General features: G+C 32.9%; 1 protein-coding gene across 1 annotated transcript; it reads left to right on the top strand.

The window, feature by feature from the left end:
• Positions 1–17,869: 17,869 nt before the first annotated feature.
• Positions 17,870–18,759, top strand: LOC145105815 (uncharacterized). The gene is made up of 2 exons (XM_079042896.1): positions 17,870–17,920; positions 18,388–18,759. The coding sequence occupies exons 1-2, from the start codon at positions 17,870–17,872 to the stop codon at positions 18,757–18,759; spliced, it is 423 nt and encodes a 140-aa protein (XP_078899022.1).
• Positions 18,760–26,129: the final 7,370 nt, after the last annotated feature.

The raw sequence follows: 26,129 nt of genomic DNA, 5'->3' as shown, positions 1-26,129 counted from the left end.
ATCCAAAATTCATAAAGAGCTCGAACTGCCACTTTACCGATATACCCATTGGCTCCAATACACGACCCAAACTCCCGATCACCTTAATTACATTATCTGTACCTAAATGGGTCTAGATCTCTCTTTTCCAAAGGCCCTAAGCCTTATGATAACCTATCTTCAGGCCATAGTCCCGAATTAGGAAAGCGATTCGGGACAAGGCGTTACAGTTTCGGTTATGCTTTTGATATGTATTGACAATGACACCCCGAAGTTTTAATATAATGAAATACATTTCTTCGGAAATGCTTTGATAAAATCTTTATCATATTTTTGGGAACAAATTCCGCAACACTTTCTTTAAGAAGCTACTCTGATTTTCAAATAAAGTATAAACAAATCGGTCTTTTCTGGTCGTGAAATTGGGGATGTCACAACAGTAGAATTCAATATAAACCGTTTGTTTATGAAATTCGAAGTAAATATAAATCGTATGTATTTTAATGGTATATCATAGAAAGACGTCGTACGACACACACTCAGGACGGTATTCAGTAAGCCTTTTTAGGGGCATGTTCTAGAAAGTGGATTTTGTTAGGACGTCTGATGTGAATATTTAATGCACTAGTTTTTTATTTATAATTCCTATTTTATCGCATCTAAACCACACCTTACAGGCAGTGAACCCGATCGAGTATAGTATAGCTTTGATAAGCAAGGGTGTCGAACTCAAGGGGAACGGTAGTGAATTAATTTAAAATGTTTGATTATAGGTTACACAAAACACACAAAAGCAGTAAAGAAAGGGTTTATTAAATCTCAAACGAACAACTAAATAGCAAATCTCGATAAACTGACAGGAAGACAAATCTCTTTAGGTACTTTGGTTTAGACAGATTACATCTTAAAATCATATGTTGGACTAAGTCCATGGGGTGACCCATGGATACTCCATGGAGGTTAAAATCCATGGAGCATAAGGAATGGGTAAAGTTATGAGTTACATGGTGTAACCCTAATAGCCACCATATAAAAGAATCACATGGCTAAAAAAATCGTGCACTAATGTGTGAGTGTGAGGGCTAGACGATTTCAAGGAGTGTTCAAGTTTCTCTCAAGTTATTCCAAGTGTATTTGGTGTTGTGTGAACCATTTGAGGTGTCACACTTGGGGCACTAGGCACTCAAGCTTCATGAAGACATTCTACATCAAAAAGGTATGTATTCTATCTTGTTATATTTATTATTTTGTATGCTAGATTAGGATAATACCTTCGATGTTCATAATTGTATGTATAATAGAGAAAACATAGATCCAAGGTATTTAGGGTTGCATGTACACTTAGGAGTGTTAGAATACTCATAACCCAACAGTGGTATCAGAGCCTAGGCTTGTTTTCTTGTTATACTTGCAAAAGTAGCTGAAAAATCGAGTTGGATGCATATATTCGATTGTTTTGGCTGGAATTGGACTAGGAACATTACCCTAAGATGTTTTTGGACTTATAAACTTGTTTTTGATGTGGTAATGTTCATGCTAATCCAATTTCTAAGATAATTGTCATAATTTCAAGATTTGTATTAGTTTGTATGTTCATGCTAATTTCTTGAAGATTGATGATTTGAATTATCTTGTTCTTATGAGGTTCTTAGATTAATAGAAAAGTTGTGTGAAATAGTTGTTTTCAATCCATTTTAATCTAAGAGTTGATTCCAAAGTGTGTTTTTGTAACTTGTCCTCAAGTTATATGAAAAGTCACATTTAAGAATCATAAAACTCATAAAAGTTGGCAAAGGTTACAAAATGAAGAGTCTAGTTCTAATTAAATGGTTTTATGACTCCGTAACTTGTCCTCAAGTTATAGAGGTTCAAGAGTCTCTTCATTAAATTAAAAAAAAAAGTGTAACCTTAATTAGTTCCATAAGTTACAATAAATTTTTTTTTTATTAATTAGTTTAAAGTCTTCCATAACTTGTCCTCAAGTTATGGAACTTGAAGAGTTTTTTTTTTTTTTAATTAAAACTACTTTAAACTCATAAGTTATGGAATTAATTAGTTTTGAATTGTTTCAAAACTTGCCCTCAAGTTTTGGAATTTGAAAAAGTTTTCACTTATGAATACTTTAACTCCAAGTTTGCCCTTAGAATTTTAAAAGTTAAAATTCAACCCTTATACTTTATAATATTATAAGTTAATAATATTTATATATATGTATAAGAGTAAAGTCAGTCTTACCGTTAGTAGGCCTCATTCACGAAGCCGGTCTATAAGGGGGGTATAAGGTTACTGCCTATAAAATGGCAGTTTAATGGATGTCCACTCTCACCCACCGCTTCCTTGACTGGTGGAGGGTCGTTAGCCGAACGGGTAGGACAAGGACTATAATTCTCCTTTCATTAAAAGTATTAATGATAAATACTAAGTAACTAAACTCTTATTAATACCCAATCTTAGTTACTTAGGAAAATGTGAATTTGGTGCTAACCCATGAAATTACACTTTGCACTTTGCTTAAGTCGTTAGTGGAGCGTGTGTGGTTAACCGGCACACTAACCTCGACTTAACAAGGTAGGCAAAGGGTAACTTAATATTTATCATAGTATCGGTGGAGCGTGTGTGGTTAACCGGCACACTGATTAAGGGGTAAATATTAAGGGTACCAAGTATATTTGCATGGTTATTCACACCTTGTTTTGTGATCCTCGGCATCCTAGTCACAAAACCTGAAGGGCACACTCGAGATTGAAACATGCCTTCGAACATTTCAATGAATCTCAAAGATCTAGGACTTTCAAATCCAATTAAAACCTAATAAATTATTTCGTTTTTCATGGTGGAAATTGGTGAATCGTCATTCACCTACCTTCAAATATTTTATAGCTTGGATTACGGTATCCCTCTTCTAAGTTATAAAATAGTTTGTTGGGTCCTAGCCTTAATATTTCATATTGGGTGTCATATTAAGGACTTTAAATCAACTATCTTGAATATCTCCCAAAAAGATGTCTGGTCTAGACATTTATGATCTTCCCAAATCTCTTGAAACAAGCTTTCCTAAATGAAGATGATGTCCCATGGATATCATACTTCTTTCACCTCCTCCAATTATTCTCCCTAACCCACAAGTTCCTAAAAAGTTTAAGGTCACTCAAGCCCTATTGGCAAGGCAAGGTCTAGGTGTGATCACATCTTGGAGATGTAGTCACATATTGACAAGCCGGGAGAGTTGGGTGTCAAAGTCTTGAGAAAGTTGGTGGCTCAACTACTTTCTAAGTCACATAGTGAGTTCTTTTGGGAATCCTATGAAACAGACTAAGACAAGACCCTTAATGATCTTATCTATTTGCTAAGATCAACTTCCTAAAACGCTATGGACATTGACAATGATGACATTGGATATCCAGTAAAGGTCTCTCTTCCCAATGGAAAGGGATCGGCCATAGTCAACTCAGTTGACCCAATGGTAAAGAGAGAGGCGAAGTCTGAGATAGTCCCATTATCAAGGGTCCATAGGTAACTATTGCCAAAGGAAGGGGCATTGGTTACGAAGCTGCCAAATTTACCTAAGGATGTTAAAGTCAATAAGTTTGGCTCTACTTCAGGTAAAGTCCATTGTCTAACTCTATTAAGTACATGCTGATTCTGATCGCGAAGATGGATTTCAATCGCATGGTTCGGTGATCAGAATCTTGGGCTATTACTTAAGAGTTATGATATTTATATTGCTTAGGAATAGATAACAACAAGGTTTTCATATTGATTGTAAGGATAAGTTTTTCCGCAAAGTTTTAAAATAAAAGAAAAAGGTTTTGATTTTATTTATTTTAAGTATCCTTACAATGGCATTTGTGAAAAGTTGTTGCTTATAAGATTCCATTGATAGCAATATTGGAAAAATGGATTTGATTCTTTCGGTTGTGGTAGTGTCTAATATTACCAAATAAGGAAAGATTCTCATCACCCAAGGTTCAATTGGACCGAAACTTGGAATCATGCAAGTTGTATAGTATGATGAATGAGAACTTTCAGCTTGGAAAATTAAGACTAATTCCTTATGTGAATAAGGAAAGGACTAAGGGATCGAGTACACATTCTTGTGCACTGGTCAAGTCCACCACAAAAGATCAAGAAGACTATTCGTCATGATTTACTTAAGTTCAATAAATATGGTTATACTTATAAGTTTAAGTATAAGTTTGTAGCATTGGAGAAGTTTCAATGTGAGACAGAACGAATAAGAAGAATCAAAGTATGGCATAAAGATAAAAGTTTCTCAAATCTGAAAAGATGGGAGAGTACTTTAGTATCATGTTTATGATCATCTTAATGATTAAGATACCATATCACAATTGGTCCTCTAAAGTCATCTTAGTGCATTCTTATGACTAAGAAGAGGAGTCATGAATTGTTGAAATGGTTAAATCAAAAAGATGAGTCATACTTCGTTCCAAAACAATTCTTAGAGTCATACTCCAAGATTGTAACTTGAGTGACATATCTTAAAGAGGGTTTGTTAACACTAGTCAAATGTAAGAGTAAAAGGTTATCTACTCTTGTACATTTGAAATTGGTAAGTTGTGATGTTTTGGATAAAACAGAGACCAACTTAGGCCAATTGTGTAAAGTGTTAGGCTTGATAAAGAATCCGCACTATCTCTTGAATATTTGACAAGGGAGTCTTATATGTCAAGAGGACAGTGGGAGTCTTAAAGCTCTTGAAAGTTTCAAGACTTAATCAAGAATAAAACCTAAAGTCCTTCACTAGCACACGACTTGAGGTTTATAACCTATCGTGTTGAAATTTTTGTGCCTATTCAAGTTGGCTTTGCATAGGAGTTCTGAGAGTTCTCAATTGGTTGCACAACTACTTGGAAGCAATGGCAGGCACCTGAGCTGCCAAATGGCAAGAATTTAAGATTGCACAAGTTTAATCAATATGAGTTTGGATTTGTCACTAACCTTGTCTTGTGATTATGGTTTTGACAAATTCACATGGATAAGAACACATACACTATTAAATCTAAGTGTCATAAGGTTTCTCTCCGATTCATGAAAATGATGGTGAGGAAACACTTTCACTAAGTAGATTTTAGCTAGATAGCAATTATGATATTTGCATTCTCAAAGTCGTTAGTGGAGCGTGTGTGGTTTACCGGCACACTAACATGGACTTGTGAGAAGTGGCAAAGGTCTAAACAATTGAGACTATGATTACGGCATCCCTTTTCATAGTTCTAAAATTGTTTAGACACACATGTGAGCTATCTAAGAGAGGTGTATGATTTTGATAAAGTTTTATCAAAACAATCTAGTATCAGAGATCTGAACTTTGGTAAGAAAGTCAGCTGATTTCTGAGTACATGTCAAAGCTAGTGGGAGCATAAGTGTTATGCTAATAATCATCATGTTAGTGGGAGCATGATAATTATGACAAAGGTTGCAAGTTAGCAATGTTAATTATAGAAAACAAAAGTTTCAATTCGTGAGGTTGCAGGGGTTGAAAAAGTTGTTTTGCTATAATTAAGGGAGAGGAAATTATACTTCATTTCAATTCTAAAAGCTTAGATTGAGATTTTAATCGTATTTAATCAAGGATATATATATGAATTTCATGTTGGAATGGCTCAACATAAGGAAATTCTATATATGGATCCATTATTTGCGTTCTAAAATTCGATTATGATTACGGCATCCCTTTTCATAATCTGAATTTTGAGAACTTGGCAAATTGAAATGGAAATATTATAGCAAAAGACTGGTTTAGTCTTTATGTGAGACATCATGAATCGTGTCCCATATGCTTCGGATATAGGATCGATTACATGTGCTATATTCATCCTTTCTAAAATTTTCCAAATGCCTGGGGCATTATGAAGGGAAAAGGTCTAGAATTGGATATGACTAAAATGATTAAGCAGTTGTCGAGGACAATCTAAGGTTTACCAAAGATTGGTTGCTCAAGGACAGTTGGAAGTATAATGTTAATTCTGGAAGGACCATATTGACATAATCTGTAAGGAGGCAACTCTTGTTCAAAAGTGATAGTCAAAATGGAATATGGAAATGTTTCAAAGTTAGAAATTATTCAATCTGTGTAAGATTAGGAAACTTAATGAAAGAAGGATGTTTCCAAGGAGCTGATCTCCTTTGGAATGCTCTGTAATGATTGTTGTCAAGTCTTTCTGACTTTGTGCATAATCATTAAGAGGATCAATGCATATAAGTTTAGAATATAACAGATTTCAGTAAATGGCATGAATTTGGAATTCTTGCATTTGCAGTAAGGATTTGGGACTGTGAAAAGAGGATCATTGGAGTGATGTTCAATTGATCTATTTTACAAAGTAAAGATCATAGACAAACATAGTATGCATACTTGGTGTATGACATCACTAGTGTTTAGAAAACATAGTGTACATGCTTGGAGCATGGGACAACTATTGTTTTAAATTCAAGTATAAAGTTGATAAAACCGAAACAATGAATAATGAGTAATCAGTATGGTGATAAATAAAAGTGTTTATTTATATTCATAGGGTTTGATACCATATCTGATTCATTTATTCTTGTGTTTCACTTTGCATGTTTTGACTTCCAGAATAACTAAGTCGCTCTTCCTAAATGATTAAGTTATTCAAACCATCCACAGTCGGTCATATGTTGGAAGTAGATATGAATCAATACTGTCATGGGTTGGTTTGTAGAGGTCCAAGTTGGTGGACAAAGTAGTGCTACAACACTCATGAGTGCTCATAAGTTCTGAGTATTGGATTCAACCCGCGCTCATTTGAATCACTTCATGGATTTTATCACGAGTGATCATGAGACGATAATATCTTATATTCTTCAAACCTAGAGATATGAGTTGTTACTATGAGTTGGTTATACATTGATTGCACGAAAACGCATTGGTAACTCGATGTTATAAAATGTGCCTTTGTGTATGATTCAACAAGTAGTAGAACAAGCCATATGAGTCGAAGTTTATCCATTCCTTTTACCTTCGGGATAAAAGCGATATCTGTGGGCCCCTCGATGATTTAAAGATGATACATGTGGATTTGATTTGTTCAATCAGTCAGTCATCATGAATCGGAAATCGGGAAACAACAAATGGACAGAGAGAATGATTGATAATCCATGTCTCAGTCCATATGATATCTAGAATGGAGGAATATATGATCCCTTATCTAATGGACAAGTCATTGACAAAGGTCAGAGTTCATCGACAAGGTCAGAGTTCGACAGAAGCTTTTGAGAGCTACGATTGCTGATCGGTTCCTGAAGTCATACACAATAATAGTTTTAGACTTATCCAAGTGGGAGACTGTTGGATTAATGTCTAAGTCCATAACTATAATTGGTAAGACTTGACCCGACCCGGCATGGTCCATTTGGGTTGCATGGCATCATGCATTTGGATAGACTATAATGAGAGAAATAACACTTAAGGTTGGTTAATATATTATAAGTTCTAATATATTAATAAGGTTATTTAATTAGTATTGATCAAGAATTAATTTGGAATTAATTAAGTGATCAAAAGGAGACTAATTAAATATATGGGTTGATTGTGTAAATCATTCATTCTTATATATGTGGGCTTGTGATCCAAGATTCCTTATGTTGGACTAAGTCCATGGGGTGACCCATGGATACTCCATGGAGGTTAAAATCCATGGAGCATAAGGAATGGGTAAAGTTATGAGTTACATGGTGTAACCCTAATAGCCACCATATAAAAGAATCACATGGCTCAAGAAATCGTGCACTAATGTGTGAGTGTGAGGGCTAGACGATTTCAAGGAGTGTTCAAGTTTCTCTCAAGTTATTCCAAGTGTATTTGGTGTTGTGTGAACCATTTGAGGTGTCACACTTGGGGCACTAGGCACTCAAGCTTCATGAAGACATTCTACATCAAAGAGGTATGTATTCTATCTTGTTATATTTATTATTTTGTATGCTAGATTAGGATAATACCTTGGATGTTCATAATTGTATGTATAATAGAGAAAACATAGATCCAAGGTATTTAGGGTTGCATGTACACTTAGGAGTGTTAGAATGCTCATAACCCAACAATACAACATTCATTTTTGCAACCCTCCGAATCAATCCTCAGAAATCTTTCTTAACCTCAAGGTATTTTTGGTTAAACTACCAAGCATACATAAACTCTAGAAAGAATTACACTTTGATACCACAATGGAGCTCTTGGAATTCATCTCTTCTTTTATATTTGCTTTGATTTCTTTGAATTCACCACCCTTTTGTTTATTTTTGGTATCTTCAACTTTTTGATTCTTCAATCTTTGGATTTCATACTTGATTGCTCCAAAATTCTTTCAACTTTTTGGTAATTTCTCTTTTTTTTAATATCTCACTTTTTTCTCTCATATCCTACATGCTTAAGCAAGGAGCTTAACTTCAACCTTTATTGGTTAAGGTATTAGTCTAAGTGCAATGACTACATAAGCTCTCCTGGATAGATTTCTGGTTTAGGCTGCAAAACATATTATGTCATATAAACTACCAGATTACCTTTCATATCTCATGACTTTTCACTAGGGAATGAGAAGCCACAAATACACTATAACATATGTAGGCTCAGGTAAACATTTTGGTTCTCATCGGATCAACCCACACAATATTAGCAAAAAAAATTAATTATTACTAGATTTTCCTAAACTAAACTATTATTTCAAGTTTATAAATTTTTAAATTTTCCTAATCTAGCCATTTTTAATTTTCCAATTTAAATTCCTTTTTCGACCCCCTACCCCACACTTATTTCATACAATGCCCTCATTGTATGCATTAAACTAATTAAGCACATAAAAGCAGTAAAAAGAGGAGAAAAAGGAACAGACTCCCCTGGGGTAGTAGTGACGAGATCGAATGGGGCTGCTAAAAGTTGCTCCATAAATTTGTTGGAAGACTGGAAACTAGAACTGCTGTTTCTGAATGTGCAGGAAAATAAAATCAAGAACACCGAATTCTGAAATGTGGTGCAAAAGATTGCAAACTAATGCAATGTGTAGTGTCCACGACATGGGAAGTGTCAACCACGTCGTGTCGTCGAGGGAGGAAAAATCCATATCGTGAATAATAGCATGGCCACCACGTGGTAAGTAGTGGCCACGTTGTGGTATCGAGAATGGCAGCCTCCTTTCGCGATGAAAAACTCCCCCACGACATAGGAAAGTGTCAACCATGTCGTGGCAGCCGAGACAATAATTCTGCTTTGCGTCAAAATAAAACTTCATGGTGTGGGAACAGCTCATCCATGCCATAGGAATCAATGTATGGTAGAAATGCCACTCTTTTATAGAAGAAACTCTCACAATATCGACACGCACCCCACACTTATTAAAAATCGTGGGTCTTGATTGTAAACTTCAAACTCTCACACAAATTTTTCTCTCGTGACAAATCATCATTCGACCCCAATTGTTGAAATTTCTGAAAGCAGCCGAAAGGCAAAAATTTTGCAAAGATCTGAAACATGAAGAGCATCAACATGGAAAACAAAATTTAAACAAACTAAAACTAAAAATAAAAATAAAAACTCACTAAAATAACAAAAAAAAAATAACAAACCAAAATAACTAAAAAGGATATCACGATTACTCGTCTTCGTCGAAATCAAGCAACAATTGTTGATTAAATCCCTTGCATGCAAGAGGTGGTTTGTGAAAACAAAAACTTTCGGGACCTGTTAGACTATTTCCTTTGTTTTCTTTGCACCATTAACTAATAAGTAGAACAAGAGTTGACCAAACTAGTCAAGAACAGCAAGAGCTCGGTCTTCCACTTAACCACCACGATACGCCTTGCTATACTACGCCTCATGGATTGAGTCGGACAAATCACCAAAGTAGTAGACTAAACAAGTCAAGAATTCCCTAATCGCTTGCAATCTCGAAACCCATGCAAAAAGTAAAACCAAACAATGCGTATGATCACGAATTCCTGCACATAACAACAAAAACCTTCCCGACAAGTGACATGATATCAACGAAAATAAAAATAAACATAGAATAAAATTAAAAATTAAAAACAAATAACGAATAATCAAACAAACTAAATTAATTGAAAACCGTTCCCGGGCAACGGCGCCAAAAACCTGATGTCTATATTTAATGCACTAGTTTTTTATTTATAATTCCTAATTTATCGCATCCAAACCACACCTTACAGGCAGTGAACCCGATCGGGTATAGTATAGCTTTGATAAGCAAGGGTGTCGAACACAAGGGGAACGGTAGTGAATTAATATTAGAATGTTTGATTATAGGTTATATAAAAACGCACAAAAGTAATAAGAAAAGTTTTATTAAATTAAATCTCAACCAAACTATTAAATAGTAAATCTCGATAAACTGACATAAGACAAATCTCTTTAGGTACCTTGGTTTAGACAGATTACATCTTAAAATCATAGATAATTGCACACACAGATTTGTTTATTCATGTTCACCGATTTCTAAAATGATTAGATTCATGTTCACTATTACTAATCCTTTAGCAAACAAGTCAATTCAAGCAGTGATCAATTGATTAAACTAACATGTTTCCTAGTGTTCAGTTCGTATCAAGCAAGACTTGTAATAATAGTTAATTAAATTTGTCAATTCAATCAACTTATATGTGGTTAGTCATCACATATGCTCACACATTAATTTACTTATTTTCCAAGTTAACCCTAGTTTCATGTTCACTATTCCTAGGCATATAATCCTGATGGTCATCAAGATTATAAGAGGCAAGTAATCAAGCAGATATTCATACAACTCAATATACTTAATAATTAATAGAAAATAATTGTCATTAACACATAAGGATATTTTAACAAGCTTAACAAGATAAATTAAACATGAATAAAACAATCAAATATAGCAATTAATCCAATAATCAAGGTTTCATCTAATCATAAACACAAAGCAAATGGTTTTAACACCAAAATCAGAAAGTAAACACATAGTGGCATCACAATGGAATGCTAAACATGGTCACGATAACAAACCACATGATTACCGACACGAATCCCCAATCCCTTAGATCTTTGCTCCATATCAGCTTAACGGCTCTCCGGCCGCCTTCTAGACCCTCAAAACGGCAACTATAAAGATTTCTTGTCGCACAAGTCGAAGTGGAATATCATAGATTATGAAAATGGGTGAATGATATGGGGTATTTATAGTTGAATGGAGATGGAATTAATATGTAATATTAGAGTTGGATAGGAATAAGGAAACTAATGTTGGCTTAGGAATTAAGCAAATAAAAATAAGGTAAGTGGTGCTTGGGGAATAAGGTAAGTGGTGCTTGGATAACATAAATGCCGAATTATAAAAAATGTCCTCTCACATAAGTCGTAGGAATTTTCGTCTAGTTTGTAGAACATTTTGAATCTCGTCAATCGGACTTATGAGTCATCAGATATACCCGAAACACTGAAGAGGGGTCAATCTGCCAACAATATCATTTTTGCATATTTTCAGCTCCATTCTCTTCCTTTTGTATTCCAGCTCCCATTTTAACTGTAATTGAATATTTCAAAACATATTAAGTATCTTTTAGTTCTAAATAACATAAAAACATAGTATAAAATAATAAGAAAACATCATAAATATATGCATAAAATAAACGTTATCAACGTCATAGATAGATTTCCCTAGTTACTCGCTTCATAACGAGTCGGAAGTGTTCCTAGTCGAAGGAACGAATCAACATTTTACATGAGAAGGTAATCATCAGTTATAGAGTGCAGCTTCTAGATGCTTAGACCGACGAGTTCCCGGTTTTGGAAGACTTTGCAAGAGTTTTGCGATACATATAATGTAGAAAACTTAATTCTACGACTTGTTAAGTATAGAGGAAACCCAATAAGAGAACATATAGGTGCGCTAGGAGTAGGATTTTGGGGACGAAATCTTTGTAAGTGGTGGAGTGTTGTAACACCCCGTTTTCACTCTACAGTAGAATTCAGTACAAACCGTTTGTTTATAAAATTCGAAGTATATATATATATATATATATATATATATATATATATATATATATATTACTTTTTAGCTAAAATGAACATCATAAACATGTATTAGGCGTCAATACAATTTTCGTAGATATATAGAACACATGAATCTAACTTCGTATGAAGAAGTTATGATTCTTCGAAGTGTCGCGTTCAGCCCTATACAGAAAAGCGTGTTGTAAAAAGGTTAATCGTAGATAGGTTGCTTATTAGCTTAAGTAATCCAAAAAAAGTCATAGTAATCGTAAAATCGAGAGCGTGCATATGAGGAATGTTAACATTTGACTTTGTATGAGGAAGTTACGATTTTTCAAAGTTTTAGTACAGTAGTGCACGACACAGAAATCGAAAATAAATCAGTTGATTGTTAACCAAAACAATATAAATGAGAGTTGAAGATCTCATGAATACAAATTTGTTGATATAGAGACAGTCGAGAACATAAAACTCTACTTGATAGCAATGAAAGTATATTTTGGAATTAGTGAAAAATCTATATTTGCCAAATTGCCATATAAATTACTAAATAATAATATTATAGGTTCATACCTGTTAGACGCATTACTCGTATTGTTGGAAGGATAGCTGCTAGTCGTCTTAGTAACTGTTTAGGTGAGTTATATCACTATACTATGTATTACAATGTATATCCATGTATGATAGGATATAGAGCTAGTAGAAAGTATAGTCTCTATGTTTCTATATTGGTAGAGCCAAAAGGGTAGTCTCTATGTGCGTAAATGTTGATATGCTTAAGTTATTTGTTAAGGCTTAGTTAGGGTTGACAATGGAATGGTGATAGGTCGAGAGCCTATAGACCTGAGTGTTGGTGATGAAATGGTAGGTAAGTCGTAAGTCTAGATATACATATTATTGGTGGATCGACGAAAGGTCATGATCCAATTAGTGTATCGGCGAAAGGTCGTGAGCAATTATTTGTATGCATGTAGATGTATTGTGATATATTCTACTTCGGAGAACTTACTAAGCTTCATTCTTACCTAGTTGATTATAAATGTTTTCAGGTACTCATTCGGATCATGAGAAGGGTGAAGCTCGACTGTACACACGCGCATTAATATCATGTTTTCCACATAATAAAATTATACTCTGATATATTTGAATAAATAAAAACAAAAAATTTATGTTGAAAATCAAGAAGTTACAGAAACCCTAAAAAAAGAACACACATGAAACTCTAGTGTCACACAATCTCCAATCTGTTTTGTCCTCTGTCATTTTGTCTTTAGATCTACCATGTATGTGTTCAGATGAAGAACTCGAGAACCTATGAACTTGATATGGAGTGGAAAAATAAGTTTAGGTGGAGATGGAGGTGGCAGACGGTGGTAGTGGCGGACTGTGGTGATGGCGGATGGTGGTCAAATGGTGGTGGTGCTGGTGGAAGAAACGACTCATGTTTAGGTTTAGGTTTCATAGCATAAATCGATTCAGGGTGGTTCATCTGATCTAAAAAAAATGATTTCTGTGTTAATGAATGGTTTTTGGAAAATCAGGAAAAAAACGATTTCTGGGTTCGTGAATGATTTATGGGTTTTGAATGTGATGTTCTTGTTTTTGAAATCTTGAAAAGAATGTGAGAAATGGGTCTAGAATTTTTAGCTACAAGTTCTTGAGAGAGAGAGAGAAAGAGAGAGGGTATTTTATTTTTGTTTTATTTTTAATTGTTGTAATAAAATTAAAATGGAAAATTAAATAATAAGGGGCAAAATGTAACATCCTAAAAATACAGATAAAATTTTTTGTTTTTAAATTCATTTCATTCATAGGAAACTGATACCAAAATATTCAAGAAGTCATATTGTATCATAACATCAGAGTATAAATCCCAAAATCGCTAAGTGCGGAAAAACATGAAGTGATGCGGTGCGATCAAGTTGGACCCTTCCCCTTCGAACTAGAGGTACCTGAAATAGACACTGAAAACTGTAAGCATAAAGCTTAGTGAGTCCCCCCCCCCCTCCCCCAACATACCACATACAAATCAAACATGCTACACAACATAATGAACAAACATAGTGCCAAACATATTTGGGTGTTGGCCTGCCCCTTCGGTCTATTTTAACCGGATACTTCCAAGCATATCTGGGTGCTAGCCTACCCCTTCAGTCTATCTCAACCGGATACTGGAAAGCATATCTAGGTGTTGGCCTGCCCTTTCGGTCTATTTCAATCGGATGTCGGGTCTATATCCCCTACCACTACCACATATTTGTTGGGTTATGAGCATTCTAACACTCCTAAGTGTACATGCAACCCTAAATATCTTGGATCTATGTTTTCTCTATTATACATACAATTATGAACATCCAAGGTATTATCCTAATCTAGCATACAAAATAATAAATATAACAAGATAGAATACATACCTCTTTGATGTAGAATGTCTTCATGAAGCTTGAGTGCCTAGTGCCCCAAGTGTGACACCTCAAATGGTTCACACAACACCAAATACACTTGGAATAACTTGAGAGAAACTTGAACACTCCTTGAAATCGTCTAGCCCTCACACTCACACATTAGTGCACGATTTCTTGAGCCATGTGATTCTTTTATATGGTGGCTATTAGGGTTACACCATGTAACTCATAACTTTACCCATTCCTTATGCTCCATGGATTTTAACCTCCATGGAGTATCCATGGGTCACCCCATGGACTTAGTCCAACATAAGGAATCTTGGATCACAAGCCCACATATATAAGAATGAATGATTTACACAATCAACCCATATATTTAATTAGTCTCCTTTTGATCACTTAATTAATTCCAAATTAATTCTTGATCAATACTAATTAAATAACCTTATTAATATATTAGAACTTATAATATATTAACCAACCTTAAGTGTTATTTCTCTCATTATAGTCTATCCAAATGCATGATGCCATGCAACCCAAATGGACCATGCCGGGTTGGGTCAAGTCTTACCAATTATAGTTATGGACTTAGACATTAATCCAACAGTCTCCCACTTGGATAAGTCTAAAACTATTATTGCGTATGACTTCAGGAACCGATCAGCAATCTTAGCTCTCAAAAGCTTCTGTCGAACTCTGACCTTGTCGATGAACACTGACCTTTGTCAATGACTTGTCCATTAGATAAGGGATCATATATTCCTCCATTCTAGATATCATATGGACTGAGACATGGATTATCAATCATTCTCTCTGTCCATTTGTTGTTTCCCGATTTCCGATTCATGATGACTGACTGATTGAACAAATCAAATCAGTCCTGGCTTGGCCAAGCACTCACATGTATCATCTTTAAATCATCGAGGGGCCCACAGATATCGCTTTTATCCCGAAGGTAAAAGGAATGGATAAACTTCGACTCATATGGCTTGTTCTACTACTTGTTGAATCATACACAAAGGCACGTTTTATAACATCGAGTTACCAATGCATTTTCGTGCAATCAATGTATAACCAACTCATAGTAACAACTCATATCTCTAGGTTGGAAGAATATAAGATATTATCATCTCATGATCACTCGTGATAAAATCCATGAAGTGATTCAAATGAGCGCGGGTTGAATCCAATACTCAGAACTTATGAGCACTCATGAGTGTTGTAGCACCATTTTGTCCACCAACTTGGACCTCTACAAACCAACCCATGACAGTCTTGATTCATATCTACTTCCAACATATGACCGACTGTGGATGGTTTGAATAACTTAATCATTCAGGAAGAGCGACTTAGTTATTCTGGAAGTCAAAACATGCAAAGTGAAACACAAGAATAAATGAATCAAATATGGTATCAAACCCTATGAATATAAATAAACACTTTTATTTATCACCATACTGATTACTCATTATTCATTGTTTCGGTTTTATCAACTTTATACTTGAATTTAAAACAATAGTTGTCCCATGCTCCAAGCATGTACACTATGTTTTCTAAACACTAGTCATGCCATACACCAAGTATGCATACTATGTTTGTCTATGATCTTTACTTTGTAAAATAGAACAATTGAACATCACTCCAATGATCCTCTTTTCACAGTCCCAAATCCTTACTGCAAATGCAAGAATTTCAAATTCATGTCATTTACTAAAATCTATTAGATTCTAAACTTATATGCATTGATCCTCTTAATGATTATGCACAAAGTCAGAAAGACTTGACAACAATCATTACAGAGCATTCCAAAGGAGATCAGCTCCTTGGAAACATCCTTCTTTCATTAAGTTTCCTAATCTTACACAGATTGAATAATTTCTAACTTTGAAACATTTCCATATTCCATTTTGACTATCACTTCTGAACAAGAGTTGCCTCCTTACAGATTACGCCAATATGGTCCTTCCAGAATTAACATTATACTTCCAACTGTCCTTGAGCAACCAATCTTTGGTAAACCTTATATTGTCCTCGACAATTGCTTAATCATTTTAGTCATATCCAATTCTAGACCTTTTCCCTTCATAATGCCCCAGGCATTTGGAAAATTTTAGAAAGGATGAATATAGCACATGTAATCGATCCTATATCCGAAGCATATGGGACACGATTCATGATGTCTCACATAAAGACTAAACCAGTCTTTTGCTATAATATTTCCATTTCAATTTGCCAAGTTCCCAACCTCAGATCTGACTAGTCTAAGATGTCTTAACCCATAAAGTCGATGGATTTAAGCCTTTGTACGACTAGGAAGGACCCAAAGAAAAAATTCTTAGCTTCTAACACATTCTAAGCTACTTTACTCATGCATGATCCAAAAGGAATGATCAAGCAACCATTTTTATCTATAGGTCCTAAAATGCATGAAAGGACAACTACAATTCCCTAGAGTGATCCAAACCCAAAAAGGTCCAATCTTGGGGACAAAAGTTCATGAAACTTCAACCATAAAGATGTAATAAAAAGCTTGCCAATGTATAAACTTTATACCTTAAAATGATGCACAAATGGAAGAGGTTTATGGATCTACAAGCTTGATAGCACCCACTCCTTCTTCTCTAGTCTCCTTCTTCCACTACAAGCACCAAGAACACTCAAAAACTTGCAAAAGCTTGCACAAGAAACACAACTTGAGATTAGGGTTTTAGGGTTTTAAGGAGGGTTTGGTGGTTGATAAGGATGCTCAAATGAAGACATAATGTTCTTTAAATATGGGGAACCCTTAAAATTGAGGTTTGAAGTCTGGGCTAGTACACCCGACGTACGACATGTACACCCAATGTACTAGTTGGTCATCAGCAATCATTCATGCTGCATGAGTACGCTGCGCGTACTCTTATGTACGCCCTGAACACAATCAAATTTGCAAGCCTTTTTCTTTAAGGGATGAAAAGTGCCACATTTGATAAAGATTCAAGAATTAATAAAAATACCCGATATTGGGATGTTACATAAATAGCAAGTTCAATTAATTGACTAATCATCATAATTTTGTGGCGCACTAAGTTTGATGGATTCCAATTTAGTATTGGGTATTATCTTGATGCCGGAAGATTGAGATTAATAAAGTATTTATGGGTTTATATTTTATACTCCAGTTAATAGTATTATTATTTAGAAATGCTACTATAGTTTGACCAATTCTATAGAGTTAGAAGAATGGGTCAATAGATGTAACAGATCTTTAGGTGTAGCAGTAGTTTGATGCCTACTTTCCAGCTTGAACATTATTTCAAAGGCTATATATATAGTCTTTCTTTATATGAATAAAGACTGTGCATAGATTTTAGTACTTCCCCTCTCTTTCATTTAAAAAGAAAGGTCTCTTTCTTTCTTTTGTTTTTGTCTGTGTGTGTATATTCAACAAAGAGGTTGCAGGTTTACACCCAATATTTGGTATCAGAGCACCATGCTCATACCTGGTTCACAACAAGAAAAGAGGATTAAAGCAAGCAACAAGGTATCACATTTGGTGATATGAAGATCGATTGATCTGCAGCAAGAAACAACATGCAAGTAGCAAGAAAGCAAGAAACGAAACACAAGTAGTAAGAATTAATATGAAAGTAAGCAAGAAAGCATGTAGCAAGAAGAAAGAAGAAAATAAAGAAGTAGCAAAAAAAAGCAGGTAGCAAGCGGGAAGAAGAATAAAAAACGAGATCAAATCCCGTTTTTTTAACTCAAAATTTCAGCAAGAAAATGGTAGAAAGTACATGTACATCAACGGTTCGTGAGCAAGGTAATGTCACACTTTAGTGCCCTAAATTGACTGAAACCAATTACACTTCATGGTTAATCTTGGTTGAAACTGTGTTGAGAGCACATGGCTTTTGGAAGACTGTACTTGGAGAGGATGAGGACGAGAAAAGGAATTATACTACAAAAGCTTTAATTTATCCCACTCTCCCAGAAGATGTTCTTTTGTAGGTAGCTAAATACAAAGATGCAAAAGATGCTTGGGACTCCATTAAGATTCAGTACTTAGGTACCGAACGGGTGCAAAAGGCAAGGTTGCAAACATTAATGGGTGAGTTGGAGAGGCTAAAGATGAAGGATGACGAGACAATAAATGATTTTCCAGGAAAGATAAGTGCTATAGTTGAGAAGTTTAAAATTCTTGGTTCATGTCTTGATGAAGAAGTGATTGTTAAAAAGTTTCTTAATTATGTTCCAAAAAAGTATTTGCCAATTGTAGCTTCTATTGAGAAATACTCTGATCTTGAAAGTATGCCACTTGAAGAAGTTGTAGGAAGGATAAAAGCCTATGAAGATAGGCTCAAAAGTCATGATGAAATGTGAGAAGAGCAAGGAAAACTCTTGTTAACAGGTTCCAGAGTAGTGGGTATAAAGATAAGTAATGAGGATGAGGAAAAGGTAGAGTAAGAGGATTCGGTAGAGGTGAAAGAGGACATGGAAGTGGTTCGGGTCGATGCGATAAGAGCGGGTTTAGATGCAATGATTGTAGAGAGTATGGAAACTTTGCAAACGAGTTTACAAAATGGAAAGACAAGGAAAACGAAGTCGATTTGATACAAGATTAGGGGGTGACTGTTGGGTATAATCTTGATGCCGAAAGATTGAGATTAATAAAGTATTTATGGGTTTATATTTTATCCTCTAGTTAATAGTTTTATTATTTAGAAATGGTACTGTAGGTTGACCAATTCTATGGAGTTAGAAGAATGGGTCATTAGATGGAATGGATCTTTAGGTGTAGCAGTATTTTGATGCCTACTTTCTACCTTGCACGTTATTTCAAAGGCTATATATATATATATATATATATATATATATATATATATATATATATATATATATATATATATATAGTCTTTCTTTATATGAATAAAGATTGTGCCGAGATTTTAGTACTGCCCCTCTATTTCATTGCTTAAGGTCTTTTTTTTGTCTTCGTAATGTGTGTATATTAAACAAAGAGGGTGCAGGTTTACACCCTACATTTAGATATAGCAATTCAAAAGCTTGACTCATTTTAGATTCTGTATAAATAATATGGTAGTTAAAGAAGCTCTCAACACACCTTTCTAATCAAATTCGTTGGTTAATGAAACATTTGGTTCATGAAAATTGAGTAGTATTATGATTTAAGAATCATTAAATCCATAAGGAGTCAAAAGCTTACACTTCTACTTTGGACAACACAACTTCATGATTTATAAATGAGATGAAAACATCCATAAAAACCATTTGTTACTAATTGGTTTGAAGATATAGTACATGATAAAGAACACAACTAACTAATATCATTCAAACATTTGAACTCATTAATAAAAACATAAGAATGTCTTAGAAATTTAATTTGAAATTGCATTCATATAATATTGTTAAAGCCTACACAAAATTACCCATAATTAACAAAAATTCTTTCATTGATTCACCCAATATCAGAAATAAAATCTAACTATTAATAGTAAGAATAATAGTAGTGATAAAAAAAATTATACCAATACCGATTGCAAAATAGAGATAATCAATTTTTTTTTTTTTGAAATCGTTACTTTTTTTTTTGCTCAATAAAAACTTCTTCCACACTCATAGTATCAATATAAAATCTAACCTAATCTAGTCTAAATGATATTTAGATCACATGAGTGTAATATATTCCAAAAGCAAGAGAGAATAAAAGAAAAGATTACGTAAAAAAGAAAATTATTTTCCCCCCGTGCTTCATCACATCTTTGGTCGTGTTTGATATACGTCTGACCAAGTCAGGTCAAACATTTTTGGCTAACTCAGTCAGCTAAAGTTTTTTGGTAAACCGTCTGACTCGGTAAGAGAATGACAATCGAATGACTGATAAAGGGAGAAGTCCTATTCCACTTATGCCCTTTCCCCACCCCTCCTATTTCGACGCCTTCTTCATCTTCTCACTAGGTAATTGTTTTGTTTCTGATTTTTCTGTTCATGCTTCTCCTGCATATCCACGATTCTGATTTTTCTATACGATATAAGTTCTGATTTATCATCGATTCAATTCTCTTTTTGTTCGGTTCATTATCGATCATTTGCTAAATCCTACTTTGTTTAGTAAAATCAATTACTGAGATCAATATTCAAGTGCTTGTGTATCGAATTGTTATGTTAAATTCAATTCTATGGTTAATTAACCCTAAAACGACTCCAAATTTTGCAAGTGATGATTTTTTTTTGGTTAAATTTGACTATTCTTTTACTTTGACTTGAAATCCAGTACTTTAATATGCAAAATTGATATCGATTTCTTGCAGATGTAGAAATTATAGTAGTTTTCGCTTCATTTTTCTATGAATTTGTTTAGGCTAAACTGTTGCAAGCACCTATTCAAGTTTGATCTTTATACATATCTTGTCTGATATGGGTTCATGTCATATCATATCATCATATCATACTATATTATAAAGGAAACATTTTTCGTTTTACCACATTTGTTTGAAACTCCCATGCATTTTTCCTTTCACCACATTCATTTGAAACTCCCATAACTTTTCAATTTCTTTCTAATAATAATAATTATAAGTTGGTTAATAAGGTTAAATAAATATCAAACCTAAAGTGTAATCATATATAAACTAAATTTTAATATTAAAATAATATCTTTACTTCTACTTATAAAGTTATGTTTTTTAACTTTTAACATATTATACTTAATTTATTAGTTTTAATATATTGTTGAATGTAAACCATTATCATTTTAAAGATATAGTTTTGGAACAATTTGTATAAAATACTTCAATTATTAATTTAAATATAACATTACATGGTCAACTTAAATATAAATTTTAGTTTAACTTAAACAACTCAAAAAATATATTGTAAATAGTTAAAAGTGATAAATTGTAGTGTCTTTCTAATAATGATTATAAGTTGGTTAATAATGTTAAATAAATATCAAACCTAAAGTGTAATCATAAATAAACTAAATTTGAATTTTAAAATAATATCTTTACTTCTACTTATAAAGTTATGTCTTTAACTTTTAACATATTATACTTAATTTATTAGATTTAAAATGTTGTTGTATGTAAACCATTATCAGTTTAAAGCTACAACTTTTGAACAGTTTGGACAAAATACTTAAATTGTTAATTTAAATATATCATTACAGTGTCAACTTAAATATAAATTTCAGTTCCAGTTAAAAAACCAAAGAATATTTTGTAAATAGTTAAAAGTGATAAATTGTAGTGATAAATGCAAAAACTAAATTGTAATCTCAATTTAACTAAAATATTTCCTAATGATATTTTTATAATCGTTAAAAGTTTGCAAATATGTAGCTTAAAATAACTTACAATAACAATGATTAAAAATAACTTTATATAAATGATTATATTGTTACCTTTAAAATCAAAAAACAATGTTTGATGTTTTAAATAATTATAATGATAGAAATTAAAACATTAATAAATTTTAAAAAATTAATTAACAATAACAACAACTATAAATAACATTAAACCATATATTATATTTAATTTTATTCATGTGTAACTTGCGGGTAGAAGTCATCCAAACGATTGAGATTATGTAGTTATAATAGATGTATATATTATCATATAATTAAAAATAATCAATATATTATATCAATTTAGTATATGAATTATTATATCAAATTTAACAACAACATTATTGTTATATTTAAAAAAACATATATTTGTAAAGACTTCAACTATATAGGTGTTTCTGCGCAACGCTCTGGCATTCGCCTAGTTCTTGTTAATAAAATGTTGAAGTTGAAACTGTGTATATTTTTGAGTTTGTCAATTTCTTTGTGCTTTGTAAACGTATTTTATCTTTTTGTGATGAAGTACATTTCTCTAGTGAATTCTTTCTTCTACCAATTATGTTAAAGAATCATTTCCTTAGATTTTTAAATGGTTTGTGTGTAATTTACGCTTTATAGACAATTTGTATGTTTTTATAATTATTCAGCACCTTCATCCACCACTGTATAGAACAGCAGGGAAATGATAATTTTTCATCAGTCAACACATTCAGTCCGATGTATAATCAAACAATATGGTTTCTTACTCAGTAAGAATTTATTACCCAGTCAGACATTTCTTAGTCAGTACTTTCTCGATCAACAACTATCAAACAAATTTATTACCCAATCAGACATTTCTCAGTCCGTACTTTCTCGGTCAGCAACTATCAAACAAAACCTTTCTCTCTATGTGAGTTTTTATTTTCCTTTCTTTTTACCTTCCTTTGCTACATTTTTTCCAACCATATACACATGAACCTAATGGGGTTATGATTAATGAAAATGGGCTAAACAAATGATATATGGGGTTGCTGGACAACTATATGCGGTGCTGTATAGGAGGCTAAAAACCTAAACAAACGTTATCCAAATCTACTCATTTTCAGTCGGTTCGAAGATCAACAAGTTAGAAAGACACCAATAAATTTCAGCTCAAGTAGATAACATTACTTGAAGAAGACCACATAATGCTGCAAAAAATATAAAATTTTCTTTCTATCGTTTTGTTTTTATTCTTGATCACGAATCTTGCCACATCATTTTGATAGTGGTTGTAAGGGTTTCGATGTGGTTTTAAGGATACTCAAAAATATCATCTTGTAAAAATCTAGACAAAATTATCTTAAACAAGAAAAAATATTCAAAACAACAAATTTAATGAGTTAATGCAAAAAAAGATATTAAAAATGCTAAAACTAAGATCAAAGACATATTAAATTAATACAAAAAATATAGTTATCACGCATAAAGTAAATATGTGGTAAAAGGTATGACTGAATGTTACTATGTTTCGAATATGTACATTGATGCAAGATTTATATTGATTTTATGTAATAAACATAAGTTTTCGCTCCACTGTGTGCAATCAAATAGTAATAACAAAGAAAATACTTTGAAACTACACTTTATTGATGAAAATTTTGTTAGATACAAAGTGATAATCATAAACTTATTTTGTTTATAAACAAACCCTGAAATCTAACAAATAACTCTTATGCAAAGAAAGATATTCTAATGCTCTCACAAAAGTTACATAACAAAGAACCCTACCACTATATATACACTTGGTAGGATGAGCACGACGCGATTGGGTGCGGTTTTCGGACCAAACCGAACCGCAAACCACAAGTTGTGGTTATTTATTTTGGAAAACCAAAATTTGTGGTTTTAATTCGGTGCTGTTTTGCGGTTATTTCGGTGTGGTTTTGGTTTTTAACCGAAAAATGGGTTGGTGCGGTTTTTCATGTCTAAACCAGGTTTTCGTTGAATTTCATTTAAAATGATGCAAAATTTTGTTGACTTTCATATATTTGTAGATTTTTGTTTTTGAAGAATTTTGTTGAGTTATACTGACTTTCATCGTATGTGTTGGTTAATCATTAAAACATTAAATCAAAACAGTTTACATACATTGAATTAGATAGGACGATTGAGTCAAGTTTGCCAAGTACATCTCCGCCCGTTGTTTTACACAAGCAATATATGTAACAGTGTCATGCAAACATATGCATTAAATGCACATTGAAAGTATTTATAGATAAATATAAATTTAATATATATAATAAATATATTACATTTATTTCGCCTATTATGGTGCAGTTATACAAACTAAAACCGAACCACACTCAATTTTGCAGTTTTTTTTTTAAATTAAAAACTGTATTATCGGTTTTATGTTCTGTTTCGATTTTTTGGTATTGGTTTTTCGGTTTCCGATTTGTTTTTTGCTCACCCCTAGTACTTGGTATAGTTGGCACAACAAACCCAAAGAAATAGGTAAACATTTTGTTAGTTGGGAACTAATCCAAAATTGTAACACCTATTTTTTTCTTAAATAAAAAAATATTCTTAATAAAAAAGTTGAAATATTTAAATAAACATTCTGATAAACATTTCTTGTTAAAAAATAATAGAAAATCCTTGAAAAATAAGTAACGGAAGTCTTTTAAACATAGTAAACTTTAAAATTGTTGTGTGGAAGTCTTTAAATTTATAATAGTCTAAAATTTCGACATGAAAGCTGGTAACACTCAAGCCGACTTATACTTAACAACCTATGAAGTAACTGAAAAATGTTAAATATCAACGGATAAGTGAAACGCTCAGTGAGCACACGTATCTATACATTTAATCATATGGACATGTAAGTATGTAACTATTTCCCATTATATCCTATGGGAACAAGAGTATATAATTATCCTCAATTTCTTTTAGGAGAACAAAGCTACATTATTGTCTTGTTTCTCTCTTACGAGAGTAGACTATGTAACCACCCCTCTTTTCTTTTACAAGAACAAGGCATGAGGATGTAAAACCTAGATTTGACACATGGAATATGAAGAACGACATAATCAACAAAATTGATGTGATGTTTAAGCTCAATGTATAAATGATAAGTAGTGAACAAAACCAATAGAAGCATGAGTTGGCGCAACTACAAAATGTTATACCCACCAAGGATTATCTTGCAAGAAATGGAAAGAAAAAAAACTACCATAGAAGGTAAAAGAAATAACAACCTTTTGTAGATCTTTGGTTCCTCAAGGGGAGGATTGAAGTTTGTAGAAGAATGTAGATAAAATCCTTTCCTTGGTGGACACCAACAAGAAGTCAACTTGAAGAAGATGCTAGTATTGTAAATTCTTAAGCTTTGAGCAAAACCCAAGTATGACTCAAAAAGAGCAAATGCAAGTAACCAAAACCTTTAACACTTTTTCAAGGGAACAATTATAGAGAGAAATAACATCATACAATTTTCATGCACAAGAGAAAGAGAGGTGAAAGCCTTTTCTTAAAGCGAAAACAATAAACATGAGTCATTAACGAATTAAGCACTCCATGCACCTAAAACTACATGTTCCCCATGCTTGCAAGTCATGCAATTTCTTTTGATTAACCAAACCAAAATACCATGCTTTTTTCTTTCACTCTCTATATATGGTTTTGCAAGAGAAAAAGAAAGCAAACTTTGTAAATTTTGTAAACTCTTTTATAAATCATAAACCTTTAACTTCTTGGTAAAATAAAAAAAAGTATTTCCGGTAAAAAATGTTGTACACGACTTAATAAAACATATCATATGATATTACGTTATTTGCCATTGAAAATGAAATAAATAACTTCCAGTTATTTATAAGAGTTTATGAATATTTATTAAAATCAATTTTTAATAAATAATCAATTGTATCAAGTTGTTGTTAGTGTGACCATTTAGGATCATATGTTAATTAACAATATCATTCCAATATGACTCTTGCGAATACAAGATCTTTCACATAAATCAATCTATCCAATCTACTCTCTAAATGATATGAATCATACAAATGAGAGCTCTACTCTACAAAAGAATAAGACTTCAATATATATATATATATATATATATATATATATATATATATATATATATATATATATATATATATATATAGTAGAGCTTTAACCCTTAAGGTGTGTTTAGTTGCGGAAAAATGGGTTGTTTTCCGGAAAAAAAATTTCAATAAAAATGAGAATTTTGAAAACGCGTTTAGTTCATCTATTTTCAAAATTTTTCACCGAAAATAAAAGTTTTCCGTTTTCTAAAATTACAAAGAAGTTGGAAATTTTTGGAAAACCAATAATTACTGTTTTCCACATTTTTCTAATTCCAATTTTTTTCTAAAATATAAACACACACTCACTCCCACTT

This window comes from Lactuca virosa, chromosome 4, assembly GCF_052849685.1.
Source record: "Lactuca virosa cultivar CGN04683 chromosome 4, Lactuca_virosa_CGN04683_v6, whole genome shotgun sequence".
Taxonomy (NCBI): Eukaryota; Viridiplantae; Streptophyta; class Magnoliopsida; order Asterales; family Asteraceae; genus Lactuca; species Lactuca virosa.
This window is presented reverse-complemented; position numbering and strand designations above follow the sequence as displayed.

Bases quoted from the DNA above. Each gene is read 5' to 3' on its own strand.
- LOC145105815 (XM_079042896.1), top strand. From the start codon at position 17,870: ATGCTCATACCTGGTTCACAACAAGAAAAGAGGATTAAAGCAAGCAAC. The intron at 17,921-18,387 runs GTATCACATTTG...GTTCTTTTGTAG, and splicing joins GGATTAAAGCAAGCAACAAG to GTAGCTAAATACAAAGATGC.